The 22,280-nt window shown below is 41.3% G+C and overlaps 1 protein-coding gene across 5 annotated transcripts in view; it reads right to left on the reverse strand.

The window, feature by feature from the left end:
- The window catches only part of ush2a (Usher syndrome 2A (autosomal recessive, mild)), a 249,264-nt gene that overhangs the window by 148,074 nt on the left and 78,910 nt on the right, over window positions 1-22,280 (reverse strand). For all 5 annotated transcript variants that reach the window (XR_009787447.1, XM_061765858.1, XM_061765857.1 and 2 more), the window contains 8 exons: window positions 22,010-22,116; window positions 21,512-21,635; window positions 6,054-6,184; window positions 3,055-3,181; window positions 2,184-2,285; window positions 1,716-1,904; window positions 995-1,125; window positions 617-896 (listed from right to left, as the gene is read on the reverse strand). Coding sequence is in view for 4 of the 5 variants with exons in the window: in XM_061765858.1 (XP_061621842.1) it covers window positions 617-896; window positions 995-1,125; window positions 1,716-1,904; window positions 2,184-2,285; window positions 3,055-3,181; window positions 6,054-6,184; window positions 21,512-21,635; window positions 22,010-22,116 (1,191 nt within the window). In the remaining variant the exon portion in view is untranslated. The remainder of the gene's footprint in view (window positions 1-616; window positions 897-994; window positions 1,126-1,715; window positions 1,905-2,183; window positions 2,286-3,054; window positions 3,182-6,053; window positions 6,185-21,511; window positions 21,636-22,009; window positions 22,117-22,280) is intronic.

Genomic DNA, 22,280 nt, shown 5'->3' on the forward strand with positions numbered 1-22,280 from the left:
TGTGATAGTCTGTCTACATGTGTTGCTTCAATGTTTTTGTTCAAATATCAATAGTATAAAAGGGTTTGGTTTAGCATTAAGCTCGCTGGGGCATTTTTAAGCCAATTTAGTTTCATTGAAATACACAACTTTTAATTTTCTTTGTTTTATTTTTAGTTTGACAGTAAACTGCATCTGGGAGTGACAATAAACAGCTTGAAGCCTCGTTTTTGAAGAATTGTTCACTATCTGCCAAACTGAGGCTCAGTGTTAAGTGAGTAGAGTTTGCTGGCACCATACAGTGCTTGAATCTCAAGTTTGGACTCATAAGTTAAAGCAAAAACTGGCAGAACAGCTCATATCTCGAAAAACTCAACAGTTGGGTTACTCGTATCTCAAGGCACCACTCTATTGATAAATTAATGCTTTTTTGAACATTATCATTTTGTATTTTTTGACACAGCTCTTTTATTGGATATCAGTACATTCTGCAGGTCTCCCTTATGTGTCCGGTGAGTCCCACTTGTATAACCTGAAAAATGAATGATAAGTTTGAACACCACACCCTTAAAGAGACCCCAATATATAATGAAATGATCTAATTTGTCTGATCCTTTGGTGCATACATATATCTCACCGTGTCTGAGACTGTGGATGTCCAGAGCAGTGTGTGTGAGTTGAGTAGGCACCCCACCCAGGTATAATGGTGAGTCAACGCTAAGCCTCCCTGCTGCTCCTGCTCCCCTCGTCTCCTCTGCCCAGTCATCGAGAGCAGCCGAGATGAGTGCGCTGTGTTTTGCCAGTGAAAGCTGCTTCCAGTCTCCATCACAGTAGCTAAGCCCCACCCACATGCTAAGATCAGTCACGTGACCTCCGGTGGAGAGAAGGACTGACAGGAGGCCACCCTTCAGCTCCACCTAAAATGACACATCAACAGAAAAAAATATCACAATGTTGAGCATTACAAATGATATCTGATCTATTTAAAGTAATATTTCAATGAGGCATATCCTACCAGCATATAATCATCAGTCTGTGTGTTGTATGTAAAGAGCAAAAGTGCATTGAGTTGGTCTGTTCTAAACTCCATTGAGATGTCAAAGTCCTGTCCTCCACGAAACACATCTCTGTTTAACTCCAGGTAACCTAAACACAAGATGGTATAGCAAGGAAACATTAGTTGCTCCACTAAATAATCATCTAATGCACATGTGTCAAACTGGTGGCCCGGGGGCCAGATCCGGCCCGCCACATCATTCTATGTGGCCCGTGAAAGCAAATAAAAATTGCTCATTGTGTTCTGGTGTAATACCATTGAGATACTTGCAAGCATTTTTTTTGTTACCAATCCCCCTTTGAAAGGAAATGTAATAGTTGAAAAACATGTTTTTATAGGCTTCTGATTTCAAAACTGGCTATTCATCAATGTGTTGTGTATACTGTATGTAATTAAAGTATACGAGGTAATCTTTCATTTATATGGGTTCAGAGTTGTAGTGGCCCTCCGGGGGAAGTCATAACTACGATGAGGCCCGGGACAAAAATTAGTTTGACACCCCTGATCTAATGGATCTGATCCAAAACCGGTGGTGGATTAAACCTGATTGATATCCCCACTTCATATACTACTGTACTATAAATCTTTGCTTCAGCAAGAACTAAAAGGATGCTACGATAACATCACTCAAGCTAGAAATCTGCACCACTATTGTCAACAACAATCAACATTGTCCTACCATGACCCAGAAAATGGGCTCCATCCACAGTATGAATCGGGCATCCCTCCCAGCTTTCACAGGCTGATATTTTATTTGTGGCTTTTGTCCAGTCCAGAGATCTCCACTCATCCGAGGGGCTGTCAGTCATCTTGAAACGCACGTCTCTCAGGCAACCAGAGAAACCCTGTCGCATCAGTCGGGCAACCCCTGGTGGACGTCGACAAGAATTTAAAAAAACTTTACCTGTCACTTTTAAAATGTTTTCACGCAGTGGGTTCTATGCCTAAAATATGCAGCCAAAGTTCAACATGCAGTTAAGATGCAATTCAGGCCTTAGTCTTAGAATGACCAGATGCTTCAAAGGACATACTTAAAAAAATTAAAATAAATTAAAAAAAATTGTAAAAAACTAATTATGCCAAAAAATGCCAATGTATGCCAGGATATTTGTATTTATATTTAGAGAAAGAATTGTATTTTACTCACCTGAATCTGTCCGTCGCAGAGTTAAATCTTCCGGCAGTCCTCCAATGAACACTCCTGTATTCTCACCAATTATAGTGCTGCCACTGAAGGCTGAAGAACTTCCTAGGTATGGTAGAACATGTTTGTGGGTGTGAGGGTATGAATATTCTTTTTGGATGGGTGGGGGGTGGTTATTGAGGTGCAAGAGCAACAAATACAATGAGAGCAGCATGTTTGACATGATTAAAAGGGCATTGAAGGTATCTGCGATGGGACAAAATATGGATGTCACAATGTATCATGTAGTTTTTTTCTTATGATACAGCAGTGATACACATGCATCAAATGTCAATATTACACTATGAAAATTGGTGTGCAAGGCTAATTTTTAAAACGTTTTCGAATTACAGAGATATTGTGATGAATCAAAGAGTTATCACTGGATTGTGATATTTGTGTACAGTAGTTGGCAATATATGGTGGTAATATTGTAGCGCAAATTGCGATAGAATTTCCAGCTCTCATTAAAGGGGGACTTTTAATTTCTTAAATAAAAACCATTCAGATTAAAGTGGTAAAATGCTATTGGCAAAATTGTTATTAACAAGCAGTAACATACCAGTGAAAAATGTGAAACCGACACAGACGTGTGCGTGCATGCATGTGTGTAAAGCAGTAGTTTCCTCCCCAGGTTCCTCAAAGAGTAGCTGGGATTAACCTGGTCAATACCTCAACAACTGGGAAATTTACACACAATGAAGCAGACACGCACAATTACTTCTATATCCTACGCTATTTACATTCACACACTTTCATTTAAAAACACCTGCATTAACACTTACACAGCCACACAAACAGGCGATACATGCAGCAGTCCGTATGAATGAGTTACCTCTGTATTGATTGTTCACAACGATTGTTCCCACGGCCCCTCGCCTTGTTGCTATGATGTGGTGCCATTTTCCATCGTTGTAGTGGCGCCCCCCATCCCCTTGTGCACTCACAGTCACCACTGAGCCCTACAAAAAGCACAAAAGATTAAAAAAATAACATTGTGTACTCCAGCTTCTTCAATAAGAAGCTGAAAAGAAAACTGTATACTGTAGTCGCTTCAACGGGGAAACGAGGAGTCAAATCAGTAGTCTAGCTGTTAGATGGCTGCTTTGCTCATTATCCACACAGAAAGTCAGCCATAATCAAATATGAGTTTGCACGGTGGTGATTGTTGTGATAATCAAAATTCCAGACTGGACTAAATTAAGGGCTTCCATCTCTTGCGTAACCAGTGTTAGGCACTTGCAATCAATGGTCATTCGTGTAAAGTCACCAAAAGCACACTCCAGCGCGGCTGAAGAGGGGTTTCTCTATTAAAGGCAGACATCATTGTTGTGATCAGCTTTTAGCAAGTTAGAGACATGTAGTAAAACATGAGTGCCAGATTGGTAAACACTCACAAAAAACGCTCTGACAGCACACAGATCGACACAAACAGTGATGAAGATTTAATGAAGGGATCAATAAATGTATGAATGCCAAAGTATATCAGCCTCTGGCATCTTTACAACCAACACTAGATGGCTCTTCTTAACAAGACAGCAGGGTAAAAGGTGCTCTGCCTCACCCTCACTCTTTTAATGGGACACATAACCGGACCAAATTCATGCCAATTAAATACTCCAAAAATGCTAAACACCTCTCACTATTGGTGCCCTTGAGTAAGTCATTACAAGCATTAACTATCCTGCAGGCCAAGCACTGTGTGATTGTTATGTTAAGGTTCAAAGTATGCTAAAATATTAGTGTGAAAACAGACAGTAGAAGGATAAATAGTGTCATTCACACGGTTTTAATCATAACCAACAACTGACACTGAATAAAAGCTTGGAACTTCAAAAACCATCATTTTGAAAGACTTTTGAGGAAATCAAAATGAACACCTGCAGATATGTAACACACTGAAATTGGTGTTAATTTGCTCACCAAAGCACGTATTTCCATTTGATGTGGTGATCGCTGGATCACACATATTAGCAGTCTTAATATTGTAAGGCTCTCAATTCACTTGTTAAGGTCTTTAAATTCCAGGAACTGAACCTTTAAGGCACATTTTACAAAAACTGTGACATTACTACATCCTGATTTTGGAAATATATTTACGCTAAATCTGATAGAGGTCAAGTCATCAATACTTACTCTGGTATGTAGGGTGTGGGGGGGGTGGGGGTAATGTAAAGCGAATCACCTCCCGGACACTTACATCTCATGCAGGCGCATCATCAGTTATTGTGGCAGCACAATTGACTGTTTCAAATTTTATAATATAGCAGTTAACCCATTTTTAAATGCTCTGGCTTCATTATCAATTTATTTTTACACTTGCATGACAGTTAAGGAACACGGTTTAAATAGGCTAACTAAAACCTTGCTTGTACAGTTAATTGAGATTTTATTATGGTGACAGTTTGATTATTTAAATTTTGAAATACAAACAAAAAGGATTGTCTTCACCCTGTAACGGGTTACTGTATTGCTTTTGCTAAATGGAGTTGATGATGACAACTGACAAACTTTTCTGTCTGCAGTACATTTCTAGACCAATAAAGCGTAGTTAGCCAAAATGTAAGGTCAGTGGGTGTTTGTGTAAATGCACATGCAGTAAACAGGTATTTCATACTTTGGAGCATGCCACGTTTGTCATGTAGGCACTTCATAAGCATATCATTAGCCTGCATGCTAAATTACACCCCGTGCACTTGTAATCCCATTAGGCTAGCGCAACAGGCTAATAGGGAGAAGTAATGGGCCAGGCTGAATGTATCTAGGGGAACACCAATAAACCGTGACACTACTCCCACTGTTAATTATCCTGAACTAGCCTAAATAAAAGAGTCAGCCGAGTCACAGAAGTCACACACACTAATCATGCATACAGCATATAACTAATATGTTGGCTGCATTTTGATTGAGACATTTGGTTACAAGTATTGCATGGATACTGATGAGGAAGGGATATACTGTATGTCCTGTATGCTTGTTTTTGTTTCAGAGCCTAATTAAATGGTCACCGCATGGAAATATGTGCAATCGTCTGCTATCATTGCTTTCATCATCCAAGTCATTGACTTTTCAACCCCTCTACATGTGTCTGTAAGGATGGATAAGGGAAAAGCGGCTGTATGTGTGTGTGTGTCTGCGCGCAAAAGCAAGGGTGCAAAGCTTAATTAGCTTGCAATTGGTATTCACGCGTGGTGACTGCAGGGAATGAGTTAATTGCAGTCCAATTCAAACGTTGACACACTTTTAAAGTACCCCCCCCCCCCCCCCCAACCCCCCCTCCCTCTCGGTCCATCTCCTTGACAGAACGCAATGAGCGGGCTACAGATCACATTTATAAGATGAGAGCTGGCGAGAGAAGAAAAGACAGACAGACAGACAGAAGAGGAGTGTAGAGTGGATCAGTTAAAAAAGGACTGCTGAAGGTGAGCAAGTATGTCAAGTGAGCAGAGTTAGATTTTAAACTATGAAAAATTGCTTTCAGTATATGACTAGTTTTCAGTGGTGAATAATTTGGACAGCTGTTTCTAATAAGATTTGCTATGCAGGTACATACGGTAACCAAAACATTAGAAACTCTGACATAATGGAGTGTAGTTCTAGCGCAAATTACAACCATAATAATAATCACATAATAACACCTCTCCACAGCGTTAGCTTCTCTTTCTGAAAAGGAAGAATGGTTAATTTATTGTATTATTATTAATTATGCAGCTGAACCAAATAAATCCATAGCATGGCAATTATACATACACACTGATGTTTGAATGACACCATGGTTCCCTCTTATTGGCATATTCTTGATGGTGTGTGTAAAAAAAAATAAAGTGTCCATACCTGAGGGTCAAACAAAAAGTAGGGACGTCCGTTTTTTATCTGGATAGCCAGAAATTCTTCCTGATTTCCAGGAGACAGGGCACAGACCAGCAACCCATCTGGAGAGTGAGTCTTGAAACTCAATTCAACACCTGAAGCAACGTAAGATGAAAACAGTGAGAGTTTTGTGACAGAACAGTAAATTTAAAATCTACTACAAAAATTATGTATGACTTAAACCACGAGACGTCAAAACAATGCTGTATAAAAAGGTTTTTAGAAGTTTAAAAGTGAGTTACAACTTTTAGATTAAGACTATCGAACAACATTCTCTATTAGAGTACCCCCGGCCCCCTCCAACAAACTCATTCATTGATATTTCTTGTCTTCTTCTACATCTCCATCAAGTTCATGATATCCCAATTATACTATAACGCTGAGCTTCATTTTCCCTATAAGCCAACTGTCAAGGATAATCTTACCACTAAGATACTTTGGGAAAACATGAAGCTCAGAGGACGAGCCTCAGAGGACGGACTTGATACCACTATTTTAACAGATCTTACTTGTAATCTCTTGCTTTTATCTGTAAAACCGAAATCCTCCAAAGATATTTGGCACCTCCGCCCAACCTCAAATGCATCACATTGCTTTTCATCCCCATCCTTCCCTTCACAGTGCTTGTCCAGAAAGTGAAAGTCAACAACAACTTCCCATTTGCTTTAGAAGAAACTTCATCTGTTTGGTGTTTCCACTTACTCAAGAGTAGGGTCGCTGCTCGTCTTAATTGTATGACTTCAGGGGCTTTCGACTTTAGAGTTTCCTCTGTAGTTCTCTACAATGTTGCTTTGCTATGTGCTACTGTAATAAGCATGTGCAAAATGTGATAAGACTTCAACATGTGTCTCTCATTCCTATTTGTTGAGTAGATCATTGATGGCACCCCAACACAAATTTTGTGAATTTGGAAAATGTACAGTTCCTCCTTAATACACAAAACTTCTTCAGTAAAAAGTAATGGTTCTTCTGTTTGACACACAGACACACAATAATTCCTCCGGCATGGTGTGCTGTCATGTTCTGTTGGATCTGAGATTGAATGTTAATCCACTACCAGAGCTACAGTTTCATGGGTGCATCTACAAACGTCTCTCTCTGTAGGGAACGGAAGTGTGGGAAGATCTGAAGAGTTGAATGCAAAAAGTCCAGAGTTCACCAGGAGCCACTGTTAGCAAAATAATTAAGAGTGACTTCACTTAACATGCGGCACAGTCAAACAGTTACATGGACACATCAAGATGAATGCAGATTAACCATTTTCAGATAGATTCTTTGAACACTTTTCTGAAAAGGAACATACTCTCACTGGCCACAGTGTTAGGTAGTGCAGTTTTATATCACTGCGAACTGCAATCACAATAATAAACATATTTTTATACAAATACCTCTCTGACACCATCAAATGAAACCTAATATCGATATTATTTTAAAGGTGTATTTTTTATGCAACCTTTGTATTGATTTCATTAGGTTGTGACGCTGTACCTAATTTTTGTGTTTTTTCAAAAGCTATTATTTTGGGCCTATTGTTGCGATTAGCTAGTGTACAGCACACAATATTGAAATGCATTTGCCAACGAGATGTTATTTATACAGGACAACAAACATACTTTTCCCTAGCATGTTAAATATAATGTGCCTTTCAAGAACATTCGGAGTGGCCATTTTTACTGCACTCAAAGATAAAATTGTTTTTATGCTGACTATGTGATGTTCTTGTTTGTCTTGTTTTATTATTATTTTATTTTTATTATTTTTTTTGTCCTGTTCGGCTGTTAGGTCAAGCAGAATGGAAGCTCTGTATTCATTTTATGCCGGAACAGTTTTACTGTGTCACAGTGGTGTTTTTAAGCTTCCTCTGTGGTTTCTTAGTATTATAATTGAAGTTTATTGAGAATCAGAGTCGATCAGTCGAACAGAACAAAGTTTCTCGAGGGGAGAGAGAAACAAAGACAAAAGACAAAGCAGTAATTGTAAACAGGATGAGAGAAGTAAGTCATTACATTATCGACAACAATGAAACATTGAATATGAGTGTTGCATGGGACTGTAGTGCTACACCCTGTGAGGGAAGGGCAGGACAAGATTGAACAGGACAAGGACAGGAGAAGAAGCATGCAAGACACAGGTCGTGAACCCGGCTGTACAACTGAAGTGTGGTGGGATTAACTATGGAAATTATAAAATTCTACAGGATGAGAGTATGAATGAGGGGAATCACAAGCAATTTGCATATTCATGAGTTATTTGTCGCAATAAGTCTGTGGCGCCACACCCGGTGAAAGAGTCCCAGGGGTGTGTGCCTGCGGACACATGCAAGTGAATTGACACAGTTTTACATGCACAAAGACTGACAGAAGTGTCCTGTAATTTCTGTGCCCGCACCACGGAGGGTGAGGACCCCACCCAATCAATCGAGGGGCTGGATCAGGCCCAGGGGTCCACCCGGGAGCAGGCGGTAGACGGGACACCGAGGCACCCCGACAACTAGCCACCCAGTGGGGACTGCAGGGACCCAATGCCACCCCCCGAGACAACCCCCCCACCCCGCCACCCCAACTCCCCTCCAACCCCAGGAGAGCAAGACGCCCCCCCAACCCGCAGGGCCCGCGATGCAGCCAGTCCCCGCCCAGCCCGAGGGCGGGAGAGTGTCCTTTGTTTGTTGGAAAGGACAGCAGATAGGGGCACCCGACAAGGGAATGATAAAGGGGGGGGAGGGGGGGGGAACCCAGGGATCGGCCGCAGGCCATGAGAGGGGAGCCCCAACGCCAAGCAGTCATCCAGCCCGGGGGTGGGGGGGGGGCTGGACTCAGGAGCACCGCCATGCAACTAAGTGAGAACCCACCTCCCCCCTGTTACTATGACTGCCAGGTCCCCGACTGTCAGTCATTGCCCCTACCCCGTGCATCAGTGCCCCCCGAGTGGTGTGGTGCATTAAAATCTGGAGAGGTCAGTTCGCCGATAGAGGGGTGGGGTGCTGGGCTGCCAGGCACAGCCAAATCCCCCCCACCCACGACCCACCGCCCCCCCAGATGGGTGTATGTACTGCATTCAAACGTGGGCAGTGTGTGTGATGCATTTAAAATCCAGGGGGGCAGGCAGGGCGGAGGGACAGGGTGCACGGAACGGGAAACAGCACAGACGTGCTGAAGCCCACACCCTCCCAATCCCATACCAGTCCCCCAAGAACCCTTTGATATGTATATGCGCCCAGATGTGATTACTGAGAAAAATATGGTATGAGTGTGTGCTAAGTGACTGATTAAGAGGCATGGCTCCTGCAGGTCGGACCCATTAGGCCCAGACAAACACCAATGAAGAGGGCTACCCCACCCAGACCCGCAGCACTGACCCCGGGCCCCACCATTCCTGCTAGCACCCACTACCGAGTGTGGGAGGTGGAACCCCCCCCCAAACCAGGCAGGGACAAAAACCCCACAGCAGGCCCCACAGCCCGCAGGGGACCACCTGGCTCACCCATGGGAAGAGGAAGAGGCGACCGCAGCGGGACACAAGGAACGGAGAGGAGGAAGCAGGCCCGAGGAACGACAGGGGGGCCCCACCGCGCCCACCAGTAGCCAGAGCAGGGGACCCTGGCACCGCTCCAGCACCCACGGAACATGGGCGAGTCACCATCCCACCACGAATACTCCCCAGGAAGTCGCCCCAGTGGTTCCCCCCACCCTCGAGATCAGGAAGGAGTGAAAAAAGGCTCCGCCCCCACAGACACCAGACCAGCAAACACAGGAACAAGAGAAGATCCCCACTCCGTGCATCTGTCCCCTCAACATGCAAACCGTGTGTGAAAATAAAAATAAAAAATAAAAATAAATAGAATAATAAAACAACAGCAACCTCGACAACAAAGAATACAGAATTCCATTGTTTACTTTCACACTTATGAAAATAGTCTTGCTATTGTCTCTCCTGAATGTTTTATAACCACATGTATATAGAGTGCACAATATGCATTGAAGACATGATCAACAATTCCTTGCATTTGGACGTGTTGTGTACATCAAGCAGGCATGTGTCATTTACATTGGTGGCCTTGTCAGTGCAAAGAAGAGTGAAGTCATGACAGATGCCTGACATTACATTATCCCCCTTTAACCTTCTCCATGACTATTTTTTGTCTTCCCCTTGCTTTCAACCTTCCTTCTCTTCTTCTTCTTGACCTCTTTAGCTTTTCTGTGTTGCCTGCCATTTATATTGATTATTTTATGCATTTCAATTTTTATTTTAAACTCTTGCACTACACTCCCCATCAACATTTATGTATCTTGTTTTTGTTTCCTGATAAAAAAAAATAGATTTTAATAAACATTACACAGCATCGTATACGCACAGCAGACACTTCATTAGGTACACCTGCTCAGTCTAATGAGATCCATTACTGCATCAAAAAATCTGCCTTAACAAAGATAATACTGTAATGCTCGGTTTTGATTGACATTGAAAACATTGCATAAGAAAAAAGAAGAAAAAAAAATCAACAATATATTTGTTTCTGCGGAACCGGGTACTGAGCCTGACCGCAAATAGCCAATTTCCAAGAGTAATTGACGTTCCTTCAAACATTTTTGCAACTTTAAAAACACAATCAACAACTTACAGCTAGGGACACAGATCCTCTAAGTACAGTACCTGTACATACACGTAAACAACAGAATTACTATAGTGGTGTAGCCTGGGGTAAAACAATGACCATTTGACTGCACAGCAAAGTACAGGAGTAACATCAATGGGGCCTTCGCTGCTGTGGTGGCTTGTGCTGGTGGGAAACACCATTGTTTTGTTGGCTGCTGGATCCGAGCAACATAGCAATTGGCTCTAGAATGGCTACCACATCAGTACTTACTGACCATTGGATCTTCAAAGTGACAACACGAACTGGCTGTCAAGCAATGTTCCGCTAAACTGTTATTACAGATTCCACTGGGTTTGATGCTGTGTTCAGTCCTAGTTTGGTGAAAATATTGTGAGCCAAAGTAGCCATAGCAGACATGAGTACCATCATCTTATTTATTCTTCTATTCCCGATGACAGTCAATCACAAATCTGAACAGCTGATAGATTTGTGATTGGGAAAGCGAGTCGGGCGCTGGGAGCGGAGCGAGTGATTACAGTGTGTGCAGTCGGAACTTCCAAACACAATGCCGCAATGTAGGTTTGGTTGAGAGGACAATCTGTTTGATGTTTTTTTTGGTGTGGTTATGACCGACAGTAACCGTTCTTTGTCTTAATTAAAGAGACGCTACAATAGAAAAATAATTTTCACAGAAATGACAATGGATTAATTCTGTGAATAATGGAGGATAGTTTAAAATTATTAGATTTAAAATTTTGCTGTGTGTAACAACTTGACAGGGAGGGACAGAATGTCAACACTTGCTTAGGAAGGTGTTTGGTCCAAATGTACAGCAGCTAAGTAACACTCTGCTCGTGCTCAGCATTACTACCCTGGGATTTCCCCCCAGGACTTGTGCTACTTCATGCTGACAACCACTTTGGAGCCATCAACAAACAGACCTGAGCATGCATCATGACAGGAGTCTGCAACACACACACACACACACACAAAATCAGCTGAAGTATTTTCGACAGGGATTCGGCTAATTGGAAAAGACTTACAGTCATTTAGTCAAAAGTATCCGGGAGTGACATATTTTTACCTAAACTGTAGTTCACTTTCTCTGGTCGCAATCAGTTTGTTTTGTTTTTCAAACAGTAAAAAAATCCAAGTAAACCAAATTGCTTCACATCCAACCATGTGAGAGTGACCTCAGTGCCGGGACGAGAGGCAGGGCACACCCTTAACTGGTCGCCAGCCAATCGCAGGGTATATATAAACAAACAACCATTCACGCACACATTCACACCTCAGGGCAATTTAGAGTCCTCAATCAACCTACCAGACATGTTTTTGGGATGTGATTGGAAACCGGAATGCCCGGAGAAAACCCACGCAGGCACGGGGAGAACATGCAAACACCACACAGGCAGGGCCGGGATTTGAACCCCAGTCCTCAGAACTGTGAGGCAGTTGTGCTAACCAGTCGCCCACCGTGCCGCCGAATGGCTGAAACAGTGCTACTAAATTTTAAGGGCTATATTTTCATAGAGCTGCTGCGGTTCAGTGTCAAAAGTGACTCATTTTGATTTTTGTGCAAGCGCAAGACTCGCTGCGACAAACTGGGGGTTTCGGCAGAGCGAGGGTAGGCTATGGAGGAGGAGGGGCACATGGACGAACAATCGTTTTTTAAAACGCCGGCTGCCCACAGCTACAAAATTATAACAACCTGGTCTAACCCGCCTCTATGCAGATTTACACCGCCCGTCGCGCTGGATTCAGTTACTATGTTCACATTTTACCAAAGGAACCCCAAATTGGGAGGGAGGATGAACTCTTTTCATTAAAAAGGAGGGAAGGGTGCTCATGTGAAATGTTTAGCATAGTTGTCTATCCTTCATAAACATCACTGTGTGACTCTTTTCTATCACAGCAATGCTGTGATATGTGCATGTACTTTTGCATCATACAATCATAGATAATTCTTTTCAAAATATTTAACAATATGAGATTTTAAAAGTGTCTAATGATATCAATTTGACTATTTGTATGTACTGTTTCCTATTTTGTTAAATGTTTCTGCTCTGTCTGTCTCAGCAAACGGACGAGGTTGTGTGTAATCATCTAGCCAACATAACCTGAATAGCTCCAGTCATGTTAGCTCTCTGCTGGCATTAATCAGAGCTTGGCGTATTAATGAGAGTGCGGCAGCTAGCTAATTACACCCATAGATTCTGCTGCAGCCCATTAAATATACAAATGACAGAATTAAAGAGCCCAGCCTCTTCTGATTAATCTTTAAATGGGGAAAAACTAATGATGTCTGTGCAAACTTTCCTTTCACACATTTCTCCCCCTCTCCTCTCAACATCAATGCCTGGCAATCAATCATATTAATTAAGGAAAAATAATTTGTATCATTTAACATTTCCCTCTTTCCTGCTCAGTCACTTCAGTGGTGCTGCAAGACTGTACTGTAAATGATCCAAGTCTATTTGTTCTGGCATCCATTCTTTCTATTTTTTTGTTTTGTTTTGCCTAACCAATGTTTTTGATGTTTCATTTCTCTTCATTTTATGAAGGCTGAGGAAATACATCTGGAGTATCTTAAATATGTAGGATGCATTATAATGAGGCTCTTTCAGGCTCAAATACTGAGGAGAGAGAACTGCATAATCTGTTTTAGAGCCAGTGTCCATTTAAATCCATTATTTCTCCCAGTGTAATGTATTCCGCACATATTCCTTCACCGATAAAAGTACAAGTAGGAAGTCACATCATGGGACTTTTATATATAGATGCATCATAGAAAAGATGAATGGACTAACATGCATTTATGGAAACAAGCACTTAGCTGGTATTCATATCAGTGCACTAATTGCATATACTTATAATCCTCTTTTAGCTAAAGTAAGATTCAGTGTGATACACACTGACCTTAAGTACCCCGGATTCATTCAGGATTAAGAAGCATCGTTAATCACAACTGAACAGACTCATTTTATGGAAGAATGTACTCCTATCATAATAATAAAAAACAACCTACTCTGAAAAAAAAAATTTGGTGGGTATAACAGGAGGTCAAAGGCCAGACAAGGGAGTACAAATGTAAAGAGTATATACTGTATATATCTTTTTAACAAAGTATTGACCCTGTTCAAAGTTGCACCCTTAATTGGCATGTTTAGGAAGGAGATCATAAACTATAAAACAATAGTAAAACAAAAGTATAACTGTTTTCAGAGTGGGGCACTATGGTTTTGAATTACAATCAAAATGAGAGGTCACAGGCTTTGTGTATAGAAGCGATTTAAATTTTTTTTTTAAAAACACTATACAGTATATGCGAATCCAAATGTGACAGTTGTGAGTGCACAGAGTTGCTTGGTTTCCTCGAGGCATCAACGATTTACGACTCTCTCCTCTGTGATCAATTGACTCTCGAGGGGGCATTACACTGCATTACATTCATAATCCAATTTGGCTTTGATTTGTTCGCTGTTCCGTGCGCTTCGATGGGAATAATTGTCTGTAGATGATGCTATTAGTATTGATGGTTGTAAGAGGGCGATGGTTTGAGGACTGCTGGCACATTGATGGTCCAGAATAGATCTGGTCTGAAAGTGATTGTCTGATCCATTACATTTTATGAAGAAGAAGAGTGGAGCAGAGGATAAGGTTCTACTCAGAGAAAACACGTTTCCTTTGTGATCAAGGTGCATGGGTGAGATAAAATGAAAAATAACAACACCATATATAGTGTTCAGTAGAAACAAGTAGAGCTTGGAGTGAGGAGCTCAAATAGCCAGAGGCAAGTACAACAATTTTGTATTTTACTAATACTGAAAACCTTTGAGTGAATGTACAGTGGGTACGGAAAGTATTCAGACATCCTTAAATTTTTCACTCTTTGTTATATTGCAGCCATTTGCTAAAAATCAATTAAGTCCCCCCCCCCCCCCCCCCCCCTCCCCTATATACACACAGGACCCCATATTGACAGAAAAAAAGGAATTGTTGAACTTTTTGCAGATTTATTAAAAAAGAAATACTGAAATATCACACAGCCATAAGTATTCAGACTGTTTGCTCAGTATTTAGTAAAAGCACCCTTTCGAGCTAATACAGCCATCAGTCTTTTGGGGAATGATGCAACACGTTTTTCACACCTGGATTTGGGGATCCTCTGCCATTCCTCCGTGCAGATCTTCTCCAGTTCTGTCAGGTTGGATGGTGAACATTGGTGGACAGCCGTTTTCAGGTCTCTCCAGAGATGCTCAATTGGGTTTAAGTCAAGTCTCTGGCTGGGCCATTTAAGAACAGTCACAGTTATTCTGAAGCCACTCCTGTTATTTTAACTGTGTGCTTAGGGTCATTGTCTTGTTGGAAGGTGAACCTTCGGCCCAGTCTGAGGTCCTGAGCAATCTGAAGAAGGTTTTCGTCCTTGGATATCCCTGTACTTGGCCGCATTTATCTTTCCTTCGATTGCAACCAGTCTCCCTGTCCCTGCAGCTGAAAAACACCCCCACAGCATGATGCTGCCACGACCATGCTTCACTGTTGGGACTGTATTGCACAGGTGATGAGCAGTGCCTGGTTTTCTCCACACATATTGCTTATAATTAAGGCCAAAACTTTCTATCTTGGTCTCATCCGACCAGAGAATCTTATTTCTCACCATCTTGGAGTCCTTCAGGTGTTTTTTAGCAAACTCCATGCGGGCTTTTATGTGTCTTGCACTGAGGAGAGGCTTCTGTCGGGCCACTCTGCCATAAAGCCCGACTGTTGGAGGGCTGCAGTGACTTTCTAGAACTTTCTCCCATTTCCCGACTGCACCTCTGAAGCTCAGCCACAGTGATCTTTGGGTTCTTCTTTATCTCTCTCACCAAGGCTCTTTTCTCCTCGATTGCTTAGTTTGGCCGGATGGCCAGCTCTAGGAAGGGTTCTGGTCGTCCCAAACGTTTTCCATTTAAGGATTATGGAGGCCATTGTGCTCTTAGGAACTTTAAGAGCAGCAGAATTATTTTTGTAACCTTGGCCAGATCTGTGCCTTGCCCCAAAAAAATCTGAGCTCTTCAGGCAGTTCCTTTGACCTCATGATTCTCATTTGCTCTTACATGCACTGTGAGCTGTAAGGTCTTATATAGACAGGGGTGTGGCTTTCCTAATCATGTCCAATCAGTATGATCAAACACAGCTGGACTCCAATGAAGGTGTAGAACAATCTCAAGGATGATCAGAAGAAATGGACAACACCAGAGTTAAATATGAGTGTCACAGCAAAGGGTCTGAATACTTATGGCTGTGTGATATTTCAGTTTTTCTTTTTTAATAAATCTGCAAAAATGTCAACAATTCCGTTTCTTTCTGTCACTATGGGGTGCTGTGTGTACATTAATGAGGAAAAATGAACTTAAATGATTTTAGGAAATGGCTGCAATATAACAAAGAGTGAAACATGTAAGGGTGTCTGAATACTTTCCGAACCCACTGTATGTTGATAGACTTTAGGCTACAGTATATCCCCAGAAATCACACTGTACAGATCATATTCCCATTGTCAAAGGTTGACACCGCAGTCTGTGGAAACGGCGCATATGCAGTGGTTCTTTTTTTTTTTATTATAGTTTTGGCCATAATGATCGATTCACTGCGCGTTAAGAATTCTGCTAATTGAGGGGAATGGATTGTTGATTCATAGAATTTTGAAGCAATTGAGGAAAATTAGAGTGCACTATTTGGCTGCAACCAGCAGAGGGAGTTGTTGAATCATACAAGTAGTTTGCGATCCAAAGCGGTACTGTTTAACACAGGGGTCACCAACGCAGTGCCCGCGGGCGGCGCATGGCCACCCGCGAGGACCACTTTAGGCGCCGGCGAGGCATGTTCTAAAAATAGCACTGGTCGCAAATTTTTTTTGGGTGCTTTAAATTTTGAACCAGAATTAATTTGAATTCATGTAATTTTAAAATAATGTATAATGTAAACAAATTAAGACAAAAATATTTTATGTATAACGAACTCTGTCAAAGTTCATGTGTGCGCACGGTCACCTCACCGCTTTCCTGATACAGTGCAGCGGTGATGAGGAGTTAGCTTACTTGTGCTTTAGCCACAAAAAACATGTCAGAAAAGCGAAAAAGGACATACAATTTTCACAGTGATTGGGAGGAAGCATTCTTACGTCTTTTAAAGAAAAATGTTTGTGTTTTATTTGCGGGACGACTGTTGCAATACCAAAACGGCACATTGTGGAGAGACACTTCAATGCGAACTACCCACCCGGCAGCGCATTAAGGACGGAAAAGGTCCGTTTGTTAAATGCCGCTGACTAAACTGACTTTTTTCACGGGACGCGTGGAGGGGGGAAAAAAAACAAAAAAAAAAACAGAAAGCAAACGAAGCCCCGTTCAGAGCTTCACATTTTTGGGATAAAGAACAAGAAAGCCTTTTTGGATGGGGAGACTTTCAAAGAAGCTATAATGATTGTTGCTAACACAATGTTCAAAGATGAGAAGCATGGTCCCGATGTCATCTCTGCCCTCACCGATGTCCAACTTGGAGCACGTACGATGGCTAGACGAGTGTCATCTATGTCGGAGTACTTAACAGAGAAACTGGACCAGGATCTCGCTACGTGCAGGTGGTTTAGCATTCAGTGTGACGAGTCGGTGGACATTGCCAGCACAGCTCAGCTAATGATATTTATCGGAATGGTGTTTGATGATTATTCTACAAAAGAGGAACTCCTGACACTTCTGCCACTGACGTCAACAACAAGGGGAATTGATATCTACAACGTGGCGAAAAGCTTCTTCGTGGAGAAAAAGGTGCCATTAGAGAAGCTGGTGTCTGTGACAACAGACAGGGCCCCAGCCATGACAGGCCGACATGCCGGCTTTATTACGCAATGCAAAGGTGATCCAGACTTCCCGAAATTTCTATACTAACACTGCATCATTCACCAGCAGGCGATATGCGCAAAAGTGACCGGCTTTGATCATGTGATGACCCCTGTCGTGAAGATAATAAATGGCATCTGCTCCAAAGCCAAAAAACACAGGATGTTTCGTGTGCTATTGGAGGAGTTGTCCGTGAAATATGGTGACCTGTTACTTCACACAGAAATCCGATGGCTCAGAAAGGGACGAATTCTGCAGCGTTTTTTGTCACTTCTGAGTGAAATTAAATCGTTCATGCAGTCTAAGGGGGGAAGACGCATCGCTGCTTGAGGACATAGAATGGATACTTGACCACGCGTTTTTAACAGATTTGACTGAGAAACTGAACCATTTGAATCGTGAGTTGCAAGGTAAAGGTAAGACTGTCGCTTTTGCATTTAAAGCAAAGATGACATTTTTTCGGTGCATTTACAGAGCAAAAACATGCTGCACTTTCCCTCTCTGCGGTCAGTGTTAGATGACAATGCTTCTGCACCTGCAGCTTTGGATAAAGCAGTAAAGAAGTACTCCCAAGTCATAAACAGACTAGGGCAGGAATTTGAAGACAGGTTTTGTGACTTTGATCAACTTGAACCGTGTGTGTCATTCATTACAAATCCCTTCATGGACATGACATCCACTGCTGAGCAGCTGTTCAACTTGGACGTTGGACAGGTAGAGATAGAAATCCTAACTCTTCTAAATGACCTCCACCTCAAAGCCCATCAGACTGTACCAAACCTTTGGTGCCTTGTGGACAAAGAAAAGCACAGTTGTGTAACAGCTATGAAAATTGCCTGCTTTTTTGGTTCAACCTATCGATGTGAATCAGCCTTTTCCAACATGAACTTTATCAAGAACAAACATAGAACACGCCTGACTGATGCACATTTACAAGACTCACTCAGAGCTGCAGTGTCAAATTATACACCAGATTACAACACACTGGTGCCAGGCCTCCCACCAACATAAATGAGCAGACAAATCAGAGACAATATTTGTTTTGAAAACATCATATCAATATTGCATTAAAAACATTGCACAAAATGTTAAAAAATGTTCAGAATAGACTTTATAACTTGTGACAAGAAGATGGATGATGTCTAAAAATGTTACAAATGATCATTTGCACTACAAGGACAGCAGGTGTTCCCCCTGACTTTCAAATATTTGATCACATAAACACAAATAAATGTTTCTTGTTTAAACATGTTTTTCTTACCATTATTGTGGAAAATAATTACCATGAATATGTGAGGAGTCTCTTCACATAGTGTTTGTTACTACTATTCCTTTTATTATGATTACTACTAAAACGTGATCCGTGCAGTTTTGTTATTTTGGAAGTTTGCCGCAAACGGGTCATGTAGCCTTTCATACTATCGGTGCTCACAAAGTAACCCTCAGCCTCAAAAAGGTTGGTGACCCCTGGTATAACATGATATCAGCTACGGGAAGTTGAGCTACATCCACGCTACGGCAATTCCTACAGTCAATCTGGATAAAACAAACCTGGCAATGCAACAGCTTCGCGGATTCTCCTTCCGGATTTAAGGAATTGCAGTTAAATTGATTGGTAATTTTCCCACATATTCAATCAAGTAAATTTAATCAAATACCCATCACAACCTTAAAGATCCCATGGCATCATAATCCATTTTTTTCTCCTGTTTTATGCATAACATAAGTACTCACCCACTCAACTCAGATGAACGGCACCACGGCATTTCCGCGTTTTAAGAGAGCGAGTCTCAGCCGACGTCGCGCGCAGGTTCAATTCAAGTGAATGGGAGCAGAGGACAAGCCAAACCTCAAAATATCCCCCTCTTCTTATGTAGTATTACACAGTTACACCCCCCCCCCCCCCCCCCCATGTAATTTAGACCACTTTGTCCTGCTTTTGAAATTTCTTACAATTATCTGACAGCTAAAGTTGGCCTACTAATATTCACCACCAAAGATTTAGAATATTGTTTATCTTCAACAAAAAATTTGAGAAAATTCTATATAAAGTCCTTAAGATCCTTCTTGAGGATAATCAAATAAGTGAATCAATTTACCACTAACTGTAATTGATAAAAACATTAATCCACATTTAACATAGTTTTCCATTTCAACCGTTTTTATACTCACATCTTGGTAATGAAAAGTGTCACTCGTGTCACTCTGCACTTTATCTCTACTCGGCTGGCTGACAGCAGTGCTACTGCTACTGGCAAGAGCATCATTATACAGTATTACATTTTTACAAGGTATAAAGTTAAATCATTAAGTCTATATTCTACTGCGATTGAAGTTTTTTTCTTTTTACAATTCAATAGTAAAATAATGATTTATTCTTCATATCAATTCATCATAACATTTAGGCCTCTCCTACAGGAAAGAGTTATTTCTTGGCAATATCCAAAGTTGTGTTTGTCATACTATGGAATAATTGATTTCTTGTGTTTGCTGCAAGTGCCTCCCGAAAAATCGCATGCTAAATCGCAATATTTGGTTTAAAAAAAACAAAACCTCGCAATTAAAAGTAATTTCCCAAATTGTCCTACTGCCCTACTTCTAATTGATGACTAGGTAGTTTTAATTGGGCCCACATTGTTAAAGCTTATCGGTTTCCCTGTCACAAGGACTGGCTAAGTGTGGCTAAACGTTTACCCACATAAATGTGATGATGTGGCTAATTATACACAAGTGTGGCTAGGAGATTTTTATACTGTTTAGTCACATTGGCTAAGAGGTTTCATGACTCAGTGCCAACCCTGTAAAAGACTAAGTAGAATAGCTTGAAAAAGGGCATCCTGGGCATTTCAAACCCAAATAATCTTGCAAAACAGATAAAAGGACAGCAAAGATTATGACAACTTAAAAAATTTGATGGCATGGGACCTTTAAAATTATGAACAACAAAGAACAAAGTTGTGATACGTTTATGCAGGGCAGTGAACGAGCTTTGGATGGCACAGAAGAGCTTTTGCCGCTCAAATCGCACTGATTAGTATCAGCAGTCATTAATTATGAGCGTCAGACTGGCTGATGTTCTCAGATGAAGCAGAACATGTTTGGATGAGCAGCTCAACCCTCTAATGATGCCGGTAAACAGAAAGATAATTGTCCTTTAAGATGACTGCAGAAGTCATCCTAAAGGATTGTCACGAGAACACTGCGATAATGCAGAGTAATTAGTCAGGGGGAAAAAAGAACACCACTAAAGCCAGTGTACTGTATATGATAACACTATGGCTGGATTGAAATGCCCAAAACTAATTTAGTTTCTACATCATTACATTTTTTTGGACTGTATATTTACATGTACAATATATATGGGATGTGACACATACAGTACACATTTACATTGTATGTATCCATCTCGGTTTACAGTTTACATTCATTGAAGACATCCAACATTCAGAGCTGTCCAAAATGCACATAAACAACTACACGAGTCAAAACAGGGTAGTGACAACACTGAAATAAACCGCAATAAATAATAATATTTTTGTGTATACACACCTCCAGACTGTAGACCTAATGCACCATTTCTAATCATTATTTCATTAGCTATTCCATGGTTTATATGTTTTTACTCTATCTAAGACTTATAGCGGGTGTTTTTCTTTACTTGTTTGTGTTGTTTGAAGAGATGTGGGTGTGTATTTGCCACACTGATGGGGTAGATCTGATCTGTCAGTTTACGCTGCTGTCGCATTGGCAGATATCAGGTATGATATTTTTATCCACATTTGGAAGAGACCTGATTCTGATCTGCGGATATCTGATTTAATGCATTTTTCTTCTCTTTATACAGCCATGTTGTATATATATTGTGTTACCTTGGGAACACACACATTTTTTTTTTTTATCTTGAGCCCTTGACATCACGTGTGATTCTGGATGTGCTTTCTTACCATTGAAGTCAGTGTTAAAAGGCAGGGAGTCACTGGGAAACTGGTAGTAACCAGTGCCAGAGAACCTGGTACCTCTGATGAAAGGGCCTTGGGGGTCTGAAACAGAAACGTCTGTCCTCTCCACCTGGAAATAACAACATGACTGAATGAATACGAGGAAGACTACAACGACAACAATACTTCAAATAGCGATACCTCCATCCCAGCCTATTAGACATTGGTTTCAAATTGTTATAATCAGCTCATGAGTTATTGAGCTATGCGGAAGACCGTATTTCATGAGGCCATTGTGACCTTGACCCTTTATGCCCACTCGGGACAGTTCATGCTTGACTTAAGGCCATGTTTGTGCTGGATGGATTGAAATTCCCTTAAGACTTACCTGGGACGTCATGATTGGGATAAAAACAAACATCATCCCTCTTGCCATGCACAACTGTGTCCCATGATTACACTGTGGTTTGCGTCTGCAACAACAACCTTGACCTGCTTACAGACCTGGTACATCGGATGTGGTCCATTGAGTTGAGATGGGACATCCCACTCTATCTGAATGGTGGTTTCATTGACTGGGAATAGTCGAGGTGGTGAAAGTCCTGTTGGAGCTGCAAAGAGAGAAGTAGAAAACTGAGACCAAAAAAGTATATTTCCTCTCGCTGAAACTGCACCTGCCCAATTATTGAAAAATATCCACTGTTAATTGGACAATCAAAAAACACATTTGAAGTGAATGTTATAAAAAGCAATAATACAAACCTTTAAAGATGTA

The sequence above is a fragment of the Phyllopteryx taeniolatus genome, chromosome 2, assembly GCF_024500385.1.
Source record: "Phyllopteryx taeniolatus isolate TA_2022b chromosome 2, UOR_Ptae_1.2, whole genome shotgun sequence".
NCBI lineage: Eukaryota > Metazoa > Chordata > Actinopteri > Syngnathiformes > Syngnathidae > Phyllopteryx > Phyllopteryx taeniolatus.